The sequence below is a fragment of the Marmota flaviventris genome, chromosome 3, assembly GCF_047511675.1.
Source record: "Marmota flaviventris isolate mMarFla1 chromosome 3, mMarFla1.hap1, whole genome shotgun sequence".
NCBI classification, from domain to species: domain Eukaryota; kingdom Metazoa; phylum Chordata; class Mammalia; order Rodentia; family Sciuridae; genus Marmota; species Marmota flaviventris.
The window spans coordinates 94,941,544-94,953,727 of NC_092500.1; the positions used below are offsets into that span (position 1 = coordinate 94,941,544).

The following is a 12,184-nucleotide window of genomic DNA, read 5'->3' on the forward strand; positions in this document are numbered from 1 at the left end:
TAAAAAAAAGTCGAAGAAGAAAACTCTACAAATATGGCCCTAGTAAAATAAAAATTTTCCATAAAGCAATGTTAAAAAAATAAACTGTGAGAAGGTATTTTCTTGTTTTTCAGAAGACATAAAGAACTCACAAAAGTTAGTAAGAAAAAGAAAAGAAAAAATTGCACAATAAAAAATATTAGAGAAATTATAAGTAAATGATTCTACATAATTCTATAATTCTATATATTCTATAAAATATGTAGCAAATACTAGAAAAGATTATCTCTCTAGTAATCAAGGAAATGCAAACTAAAGCAAAACTAACACACCATTAACATACATCATAAAGAGAAGGGGAAAAATTAACAATACTAAATATTCTTAACAACATGGGAAGGTAAATTGGTGCTACCACTGTGGGAAACAATTTGGCAATATCTGTAAAGCTGAAAGTGAGCCTTCCTCAAAACTCAAGAATTCTTCCTCATGTGCAGACAAGATTCTAACATTTTATAAATTAGGACACATGTTGTTGCATTGTCTCTGTGCTCTTCCATTTTCTCTAAACATCAGGCACAGATGTGTAAAAGGAACTGGCTTACTTAGAATCTGGTGTGTTTCATTGGTGGTTTAAAAATGAACATTTCTGCCATGTAAGGCTATCAGTTTTGATTTTTTTTTTCTGTTTTGTTCCCTCATGTTTCCATGTCATCGGTTCAGACCCCTTATTATAGTGAAGGATCAAGGAAAGTAAAATGAAACAAACACAAAAGAACATAGAAGTCCATGAAACCTCCTCTGGGTCCACTAATGGCCAGCACTGGCCAGTTTGGGGCATGGAGAGTCTCACCACTGAGCTAGTCTTCCTCAACACATGTCTGCCTGAGAAAACCAGGGTCCTAAATTTCTCCTGGTGTTCAGAAACTGAACAGCATGGACACTAATAAAACCTATCAACTGATTCTGTTCCTTCCACAGAAAATATAAAAGAGATAATCAACTTCGTCAGAAAAAATGGTCCCACATTCCTTCTGAAAATATCTTTCCTCTGGAAAACAATGAAACCAACCAAATCAGCCTGAAGGTAAGGCCTGCCTTACCTGTTGGACAATGGTGCAGTTTGCCAGGTGTTTGACAAGACTTTGGCAGCATGGTAGGAAATGGTCCAATCTTAGTTTGTGCTAGAATCTAAAAGTTAGATGCTTTCTACTTTTCCACCTCCCATTTCTCTTGTTCTTCATTGATCTAATGTCGTCCAGTGAACACTTCAGTGGAGGCTGAGTTACAGAGTGTTATTGGGTTTTTGCATCTGACCCACGAGAAACAAGACATGCACTTGCTGGGAATTTGTCATGGAAGGGGTATAGGAATGGGAAAGGCATTTGAATTCCCCCAAACCTAATCTACTTCTACTAAGGACCTATCACTTACCTTGCTCATTGCTGAAGAAAGAGACCTCTGTTGATATTTGTTCAAATTCGTCCCCAACCAGGAAGTATAATCAGTAGCCATTATTAACAACTCACCCCATTTACTGCAGTTGATGCTAGACCTGTGTTTCTCATCTTCTCCTCACAATGAACCAGTGAGTTGAGCTTTATAATCATAACTTTGCTGATAAGGAAATTGAAGACCAAAGTATTAAGAAACAGTGCAGGGTCACCTATAGCGAGTGAGTAAGATTACTACAAATAATGATAGCTAACACTTAACTGAACACTATTACATTGCAGATACTTTAACCCATCTTCCCTGAGCCCTTGAGGTAACAGATGGAATTTCAGAAACAATTACAGTTTGAACCCAGTGTGTCTGTGAAGTCTAAGATCCTAACACCTATATACTGCAATTACAAGGGTCTTTATATCAAAGTATACTAAGAAGGAATGGAGACCCAGGACCTTCACATAAGGGCATTTGTAGACTTTCTCATAGTAGGACCAACCTGATAAGGTAGTGCTATTTGAAATGCCTCCCTGCCCAAAATCAGCAGAGGAGAACTTGAAGCAGCAAGTTCAGCCAGGTTTATCTTTGACCCCTTTCTACCAGCCCCTGACACCCTACCCCAAGTACTGCACTTGGCCTTCTAAGAGCTCATATCCCCTCACAACTGAACATGGATGAGGTCTTCCTTCCTTCAGAAATGCTCCTTGCTCCAAAGTGACCCTTCTGCTGCATTCTGAACCTCACTCCTAAACACTGTGTTCCCAAGGACCAAGTATCTCATACAAGTGTCATGGAGGAATCAAGCTTGCAGTAATTCACAGTAAGGTGCAAAGAACCACAAGACTAATTGACTTCCAAAGAGAGAATTTGCTGACAGAAATGACTGACTAGAAGTACCTGCTGGTAGAAGAAACATTTTAGCCAGATTCAATTTTGCAGATTATTATTTGAGCAAAAAATGATTCATCAATTGGGAAACACTCAAAACCAAAAGAAAGTCAGAGAGCACTCTGCAGTGTGGGCAGTGAGCTTTCACAGGTTATACAAAGAAATAAATTCATTGGTTATTGCTAGAAGTTTGCCTGATCTGAGCATGGTCTGATCAGTTGGCTGCCTGTGATTGGCTGAAACTCAGCTACTTGTTACCAAAACGTTTTCTTAAATAAGGTTTCTGTTTATTTATGTATGATGATGTAAGTTAGATTGTGGTTTGTTACATAGGAACTCAAAATGCTCAGGCAGCCTCAGGTCAATTACCTCCTGCTTATTTTGTTTAACACTAGGAGTAGGTGAGGAGATTTTTAAGTGAGTGCTCCTGTTTCTGAGATGACACCTGGATAGGCTCCTGCATGTTCCACCTCTGCAAAACCCTACCTAGGAAACAATCTCTACTGCCTCAAAACCCCACTTTGATCCTTTGGTTTAACCTTTAAACACTGTATCTTTGTGTGTTTTCTTAAAATCTAAACATTTCCAGCAGTAGAAGGCATCATCCATTGCCAGTTTCTTGCAGAATTTTTGAGTACAGAATATTTAATAGTTAATTTATCAGGTTAGTCACTCACAGGAATACCCAATAAAATTTTGGGACAGTAAATTCAAAGGAGGGAAGTCAGAAATGGTTCCTAGCATGGAGGTATCATTCTTGCCCTGAGTTTAGATAGCCTAGGGAGAAGGAAGACTGGGAAAGGGCTATATAGAGAGTTCATCAGATGCTGTGAATCAGACAGAACAGGGAGAAAACTCAAGGTCAGCATGAGAGGAAAATACAACCAGACAGGTAATAGTTCAAGTTTGGGATACTCTCTGAAGACAGTAAAAAGGAAGTCAGTCTAAAGGATGAGATAATAGTCAAATATCCCAGTACTAACATAGAAAGCCAGACCAGAGAATCAGACAAAGAGAAGTCAGGAAAAACAGAAAAAGAATGATTAAAAAAAAAAAAAAAGAAAAGAATGATAAAGATGATGATATCTCATTTTAGAATAAAAAGAGAAATCCTTACTGGGCATAGAGGCACATGCCCATAACCTGTAATCCCAGTGGTTTGGGAGGCTGAGGCAGGAAGATCACAAGTTCAAAGCCAGCCTTAGCAACTTAGTGAACCCCTCTCTCAAAATAAAAAGAGGCTGGGGGTGGCTCAGTGGTTAAGTGCCCCTGGATTCAATCCCCAGTGAAAGAGGAGTTGGGATCCTCTAGCTTGCAAGAAAAATTTCACCAATGATGTCTAATTTGATCACCAAGTACCCTTCTGAATAAGGATTGCAGAGTTAGGAAATGAAGTTCAAGTAGTTTAAATGACCTCATTGAGGTCAGAAACAGTAAAAAGAACACTAGACAAGAAGACAAGCAGCCTAGCCTCTGCTGGTCTTCTAATGTAGCATTTAATGTCATTTAACCCTTCTATGCCTCATTTGTAAAATAAAAAATAACAACAACTGATGTTGGCACCTAGCACAGGCTTGCTGCCCAATACGCAAAGAAACCAAATAAGAAGGCACTGGGTATATGCAAAAGTAAAAGGCTTTATTCTGCTGCAGACTGACAGGGCGACCAGGAGATATCAGCTCAGATCTGCCTCCCAGATCTTTATGAGTAACAGGACAATTTTTAAGAAGAGAGAGGAGAGAGCTGCTGAGAAGAGAGAGTCTTGGCAGCTATAAACAAAACAGTCAACCTGCCTCTTCACAGGCCATGTATTTCTTTGGGGGGGGTGATTATCACATTCTGTGGGGGATTTTGAGGTCATTGACCTGATGAGCTGGCTACTTCTGCACCAGTGCATTCTTGAAAAGCTGGTTTCAAACTGTCCTTCAGTGGATTCCAGAGACTGCCTAAAAGACAATTAAGAACTTTGTTATTTAAAAAGTTTGTGCTGGGGTGTAGCTCAGTGGGAAAGTGTTTGCCTAGCATGCATGAAGCCCTGGGTTCAATCCCTAGTCTGGGCATGTCTAGGCCTTAGCAGATTCAATATTTATTCATCTGCACGGTGTTAGGAATCATGACTGGACCTTGATATATTTCACTCAAGTTTCAAGATGTCCTTGTAAGGTAAATTTTAACAAAGATAAACATACATACCAGATTTAAGAACCAAACTAAAATATTCACTCGTTCCCAACCTTTCCTCTGTCTTGAGACTGGAAATCTTTAACTGGCAAGCCAACAGCCATATCTAGCCCACAGGTATCAGTGTTTGTATGTGTGTTGTTCAGTATTTAACATTTTAAAAATCAATTGCCAGCATATAAATATCATGGTATAGCATGTAAAAATCCAGCTTCTTTTGACAAATCAGATGATCTGACAATTCTGCGCAGAACCCAGAATTGTTGGGACTGCATCTCTTTAGACACACCTGGCCCATGTGCCTCATGCGCACTGCTACTTGGACTTTCAAGCATTAATTTGCAACTGAAATAAATGCATAGCATCTTCCTTTAGCACCATTCCCTAAGAGCATTTGTCTATACTATGGGCAATAATTCACCGTAGGAGGAGGGTAAGGGAAGAAGGAATAAAGAAAATCCATGGCTGAGGAGAGAAAGCCAGGAGAACCCAGTGTTAAGGAGGATATAATCAATACTGGGAAGAAGAGGTCGGAGTGAGTAGTGGGAGGGAAAGACAAGTCAGTTACCACAGTGTTTCTGGGATCCTGCCCAGCAAGCTGTTGAGCAAACAGCAGATACAGCCCAGCTGGAAGAGCCTCTCAGCCTTTGACTGGCAGTGAATGGGACAAATAAGAAGTTCTGGAATAATTAGCCTTTTCTTGTGCCAGATTGATGACGACAAGAGACGAGATACAATCCAGAGACTTCGACAATGCAAGTATGACAAAAAGGTGACTCCAGTCTCCCCCACTTCTCTGAACTCTAACTGGGAGTAGGTTCTGAGTCATCACTGTCCCAGCCCTGACTTTGCTAGGGGGATAGTGGGTGAGGGGTTTGGGGGGGATGTTTCCCAGGTTGCTTCAAAGGGCCGTTTGTAGAGCTTCATAGGATAGGCAGGGTTCTGCTTGAAGGTTACAAAACTCAACATCCTGGGGGAGCCAAAGGATAAGTTAACTATTTGGAGGGAAACATAAATATGAAATAGATTCAGAGCACTGAGGGCAACCCTAATATTGTATTTTGGCTCATTCTTGAGAATCCCATCTGGGAGTTTTGTATCTTCTTGCCCGTCTTCCTCCCATCTTCATGTTTCCCCTAGTCATTTTGCAAGAAACAAACAAACCTAAACACCAGGTCCTAAACACCAGGGATACAAACAACAATCAAATGTCACTGCTCAAAAAAACTTACAGTCTAATAGGACATAGGAACAAATTATTATAATACCCATTTATATGAGGAATTACATTGCAATAGTAACTCCTTAATTCAATTGATCTTTGCAGCGAGTGATCCTCAAAGATCTCAAGCACAGTGATGGCAATTTCAATGAGAAACAGAAGATAGACCTGAACAAGGTATGTGTCCTATACTTCAACCCCTTGAGAATTAACCTCATTCCATTTTCCCTGAACACAGAGGTCCCCTGTGGAGAAATGTCTTATGAGAAAGAAATGAATGACTTAGCTACTTTTTGAAAACTCTGCCTAGAGATGTTGGAGGGTGAGATTTTACATTGTAAAAATTCTGGAAATATGCTGGTATGTTCTAAAATACATCCTTAATATTATTTGAAAGTAGTGACATTTGTATTCAAGTCACCTTGCTAGCAAAGGAAAGACTGCTGAATAAGATGTAACACAATATGTAGTAACAAACGGGTACTGACATTCAATTTATTAAGAGCAATGCATCTTCCCAAAAGAAACACATTTTGCTAGCATATGAATATTTTCTCTGGTTCCGTTTTCTGGTTGATATGCTTTATAAACACACATATTCTCCTAGCTTCTTCAGACTGACTATTACAACCTGACCAAGTTCTATGGCACAGTGAAGCTTGACTCCAGGATCTTTGGGGTGATCGAATACTGTGAGAGAGGATCCCTCCGGGTAAGAAACCAGCATCATTTTCAATTTCCTAAGAAGTCAACCATATTAAAAAAAAAATCAGCAGATCTTTAAAAAAATATTTTCCCAGGGGGATAATACTGTAGAGTTATCAGGAAAAGTTGGTAGACCCACATACTTTTCAAACTAGATTCCTCAGATTTTATCAATCAATCCTATAATCTCTTTACAAAGAAGCCAAAAGATATTTGGAAAAGAAATGTAGATGGGAGAAAAAGGAACAGAGAACAGAAGTAGGAAAGTGAGTGGTTACTTCAAAATACAATTTGTGGTGTGTGTTGGGCAGGTTGGGCAGTTACTGGGGACTGAGCCCAGAGGTGTTCTATCACTGAGCTATATCTCCAGCCCTTTTAATTTTTATTTTGATACAGGGTCTTGCTAAGTTGCTGAGGCTGGTCTTGAACTTTTGATTCTCCTGCCTTAGCCTCCTGAGTAGCTGGGATTACAGGTGTGTGCTATCACACCTGGATCAAATACATTATATTTTACTTGAATTTTACTCAAATACATTATATTTTACACTTGTTTTTGTATTGAAAGATCAATGGATAGTTGTTATCAGAGTACCAAATAAGCACAAGAGGACTTGTTCATAAGTCCTGGTCTGCTCTGGTCTAAATTCCTACCTGCTCTTCCTTGTGAGGGGACTGAAGATAACCAGGAGTTGCCTTGGTCAGGTATTCTGGCTGAGCGGGTCCAAAGCAAAAAGAAGAATACGACAGGACTGAGTAAAGTTCATAGGAAGAACCAAGCACTAAGCAAAGAGTGTCAAATCATCACATAGTTCTGAAGGGCAAGCACAGTTGATTTGCAAAACACAAGAGTCAGGTGTCAAACAGAAACAGGGATTGAAAGGGGCAAGAGCAGGAAGGACTGTGGGACAATGACTTCAAGGGACACTGATACACCTGAACCAGACTGAACGGTCTATGGGCATGTGCCATGAGGGCCCAAAGGTAGGGTGACCCAATGATTTATCAGGATACTTTGACAGTGAAGGGGTGTTATAATAATGATCCTGGAATAACAGACACAAAGTGTAACTGGACCAAGAAAATCAAGATGTGTGGGTAGCCCTGCCTTTGGATTATATTCAGTACCTCTTAGGAACCTCATGTCCTCATAACAAAGCTAAATTCCTAAGCCAAATTCCTAAGAAGCTTTGGTAACTTCAAAGAGGTCCAGATATTCATAACTCAATGAAATTAAAAAATAATTTTTTGTCAAAACTAATAATTTGGAAATTATGAATTTTTTAATGGGCTTCACTTAAACAAAACAAGACAAAAAACAAAACAAAAAAGCAAGAACACTAGCTTTCCAAATATGTGGCATAAACCAAAATCTATCCTCAAAGAAAAAAACTGTAACTCTAAATGTGACTCTTTCTTAAACAATAGTAAATAATGTAGTTATTCAAAACTTAGATTCTAACAACTATGGCCTAAGGGGAAGAATATCAATATCAATATCAATCATTATAAAACAAAATAAAATTCAAAAATGCACTGAGTTTTTTTTTTTTTAAACTATGAAAACACACAAGCCTCTTACTTCTAATTGTGGTTTTAAAAACAAACATACAAATACCTAAAAGTAGGAATAATAAAAGCAGTGAAAACATGCTTATAATTGTGGAAAACACTTCTTTGCTACTAAATTATAATATCTTTGAAAATAAAAACTTCAGAAGTAATAAAATCATGAAGATCTGACTCAAAAAGTAAAATTTTAAGTAGGCCAATTCTGAACCAGTTTCACTTACACTTCTGACATAAGATACATAAAGTTTTTTCATCCTAAAAGCCACTTAGTTCTTCTACTCTTTGGATGCTAACTAGGTGTTCAGTTCAGTTTTCTTCAATGAACTCCTGGAGTTAGCATCAAACTCTACAGGTTAAGGGCTCAGTCCCACAACTGTCCCTATCTCAGACCCCAGTTGCAAGTCCCAGGCCTCTTGTACTCTGACCAACCAGCTGAAAATTAGGCATTCCTATGACTCCCTTCTTGAGTTTGATAATTTGCTAGAATGACTCAGAACTCATAGTTATTTACTATTACTGGTTTATTATAAAGTATATTATAAAGACCACAGACAAGCAGCCAGATGAAGTGTAATGCCAGATTCATGGGACCCCAATAGACCTCTAGGAACCGAATCCGATGCAATCACACAAGAGTCTTTATTGCAAGCTGGAACCTGGACTCACAACCGTTCCCAACGCAGCGGGTCCCAGGGAGTGAGTCCTGGTCCTTTGTTCAGTGAGATTTTATAGGTTTTGGGGGGATACTCTATGTGTCACAACATCACACAGAAAATCATTCCACACTGAGAGAAACTCAAACAACAACTTTTAACATTGATTAGCACATTCACTGGCAGGAACAAGTTGGGTAGGGGTGATTGGTTAGTACAAGAGAGGGATTCCTTTGAACTGATTGGTTTAGGCCATGAGGGGTATATGTGCTAAACTTCATGGTTTCCCAACATGTTATCAACCACCATAAACTACTGGGGATCATCCGGCATCCCAGGTATTTTCCCTGTCTCATGCTGATTGGAGGTTGTTAGGGGGTTGCTACGGGTCCTCCCCTAGCCTAACTGAGTCAGGGACACCTGGCGCCACAGATCTCTTCTGTTATTTGCAGACAAACAACTCAGCAGGGTGGGTATGTGCCTAGGAGTGCTCTGTGGGTTTTTCCAAGGACAAGGGTCACGCCCCCTTCCTTGGACAGGCTTTGCTCTGAGGTAGAGGCCGGTTTCTCAAAAATGGAGTCACAGCAATTTCTCATAAGAAATACCTAGGGCAACTTCCCAAAGATCCCAAGCACAGGCACTTCTGTCCCTAGAGACTTGGGTTGTGCCACCCTCCTGGACTGTAGATGTGTTGACCTACTTGGAAGCTTTCAAACCCCTTCACTCAGGGGACTTGGGGGAAGTTCCATCACTTAGCCACAATTGATTAAACCATCCACCATTGACAGTTAACTCTATTTCCAGCCCTTTCCCCTCCCTGTTAGTGAAAGGGGAGGGACAGGGCCAAAATATCCACCCTGTAATCATGTAGCTGATTCTTTCCAGCAATTAGTCCCTATCTTGAAGTGGTGAAGAGGCTCACCATGTTAGCTTTTCATCACTGAGACAGAATATCTGAGAAAATCAATTTAAAGAGGGAAGATTTATTTTGATTCATGATCTCAGAGGTAGCAGTCCATGGTCGCTGGCTCCATTGCTTTCGGCCTGTGGTAAGGGCAGATATCATGGTGGAATCACTGGTGTGGCAGAGCAAAGGTGCTCACCTCATGGCAGCCAGGAAGCAAAAAGAAAGTAAGGAATGGGGTAGGGACAAGAAATACCCTTCTAGAGCATGACCCCCGTAACCTACTTCTTCCAGTCATGCCCCCCCCACTCCAGTTTCCACCAACTCCAAGTAATCCACTAGTGAGGATTAATCCATTGATAAGGTCAGAGCCCCCAAGATCCCATCGCTTCTCAAAAGACTCACCTCTGAACATTGCTGCTTTGGTGTTAGATATACATGGAAGATAAATAAATTTACATAGCAAGCTGGTTCTATGCCCAAGATATTTCATTATGTATATACAAATGTTCTAAAATTGGGGGAAAAAATCCACAATATGAAACACATCTGGTCCCAAGCATTTCACATAAGAGACATTCAACATGTGCTAGCTCAAAGCTGATTGTTAAATATTTAGGAATTTGTTAACTAGTCAGTGTTGAATTCTTGGTGGCTGAAAATATTTCAAATGGGAGCATTTCACCATAGAGTCTGCAAGTACTTAAATCAGGGCTATTTTCATAGAGCCAGTTTATTCGCCTACCACAGATTGTAATTTATATGGAAATATATAAATTCTAAAAACAAAGAATTTCCAATCAAAGGCAGACTTTTTTTTTCCTTTTTGTTTTTTAGTTAACAAAGATCATCAGGAAAAAATATAAAAGAGCAATAATAAACAAAACATTTTAACAAAGAAGAATAATGAGAGGCTACTTGCCAGAAAGTTATAATAAAAGCAGTCTAGCAATAGCTCATGAATAAAGACATGATTTATGGAAGAAAAATACATGGTCCAAAAATAGCATTAGTATATTGTCAAGTTTGGTGAAAGGGTAATTTAGTAAATGGTGCTGAGCTAATAGGACCCTCAGACTTTTCATCTCTCATCCACATGAGAGACTTTGCCCGAGCGGTTCTCTCTCCATAGAACTTGCTTCCCTACTGTGTCCAGATCTCAGCTTTACTCACACTTTCTGAAGGAAACATCTTTGACTTACATAACAAATTCCCAGAGTGTTGGGGTCAATCCTCAGATTTGTAGCCCCTTTTTATAGTACTTATCATATTTATAATTTCACATTTATTACAGTTATTTTACGAGTGTCAGTTTCCCCCACCAGATCATGAATGCTCTAAGAGGGCCCACTGTAATCTTAGCACCAAACTCAGGGCCTGCTGTATACACTCAATTATCTCTAAGGAAATAAGTAGATCACCTAATAAAATTGATGAGAAAACAGCACATAAACCTACATATATATTATGGTCCCAATTTTGTAAGACATAGTACATATACCTTATGTAAATGCACATTGAGAGGAATAGAAGGAAATACCAGAATGAGAACAAGTTAGATGATGCAACTAGCTGTGATTCTTATTTTCTCCTTTTTTATACTTTGTAAATTTTGTTCATATTTTCTATACTATGTATATATTCCCTTCATAGTCAAACAGAATAATACACTTTTTATAATTTGTCCGATGAGAGCAAGATAGGATGGGTGAATGGTGAGATAAAGGTAAAGAATGGATAGAAAGGGAAATAATTACTGTAGAGAGCTGTGTGCTCATGGCTCTCCTCTCTTAACTCCCTGGTACCCACAGTTCAGCCGGTCTCATCTGAAATGGTCAATGACTTCAGACACTTTCTTAGAAATTATGGCTACAGTGCCTAAATTAAAACTAAAGGTCAAATTGAGCTTTTTCCTAAAATAAGAAAGTATTGTTAGGTTATCACTTAGGATCCTGTATATACTGTGAATGACAATTACTTATTGACTTTATTAAAAAGATGTGTCTTGCTAGATGCAGGGGTGCACACTTGTAATCCCAGCAGCTTAAGAGGCTGAGGCAGGAGGATTGTGGGTTCAAAGCTAGCCTCAGAAACTTAGCAAGACCCTAAGCAACTTAGTGAGACTTTGTCTCAAAATAAAATATAAAATGGTCTGGGGATGTGACTCAGTGGTTAAGTGCCCCTGGGTTCAACCCCTGGTGCAAGCAGGAGCGTGTGCACATACACACACACACACACACACACACACACACACAAAGATGTGTCTTGATAGAGCCTCCATCGTGTTAATATAGGTCAAAAGTCTAGCTCTTACAATTCACACAAAAATCCAAGAACTCTCTTTTTGACAGAGGGCTTAGCAAACCTAAGAAAAAACTTAGCACTATTAAGCTATTGAGAAAAGTACTGATCCAACTTTTGAAAGATGGAGCATGCAGGGCAATCATGTTTTAATCAAGCTCCCAGCTCTCCTTCCAGGTGGGGTGTGCCCATTTCTTGGCCCCTAATGGTGAAAGCCACTCAATGCTTCTCATTGAAGGAAAGAAATAGTCATGTACTAATGACACTTTGCTCAGCCATGCATTGGCCCTAGATCTGACAGCTGTCCCGTAACAGAGCTGAAAAACTTCTATC

General features: G+C 39.4%; 1 protein-coding gene across 1 annotated transcript in view; it reads left to right on the forward strand.

Moving 5' to 3' along the window:
* Gucy2c (guanylate cyclase 2C) overlaps positions 1-12,184 on the forward strand; it is a 74,639-nt gene that overhangs the window by 37,301 nt on the left and 25,154 nt on the right. The window contains exons 12-15 of the mRNA XM_027955980.2: positions 961-1,066; positions 5,207-5,269; positions 5,825-5,896; positions 6,327-6,431. Coding sequence (XP_027811781.1) covers positions 961-1,066; positions 5,207-5,269; positions 5,825-5,896; positions 6,327-6,431 — 346 coding nt within the window. The remainder of the gene's footprint in view (positions 1-960; positions 1,067-5,206; positions 5,270-5,824; positions 5,897-6,326; positions 6,432-12,184) is intronic.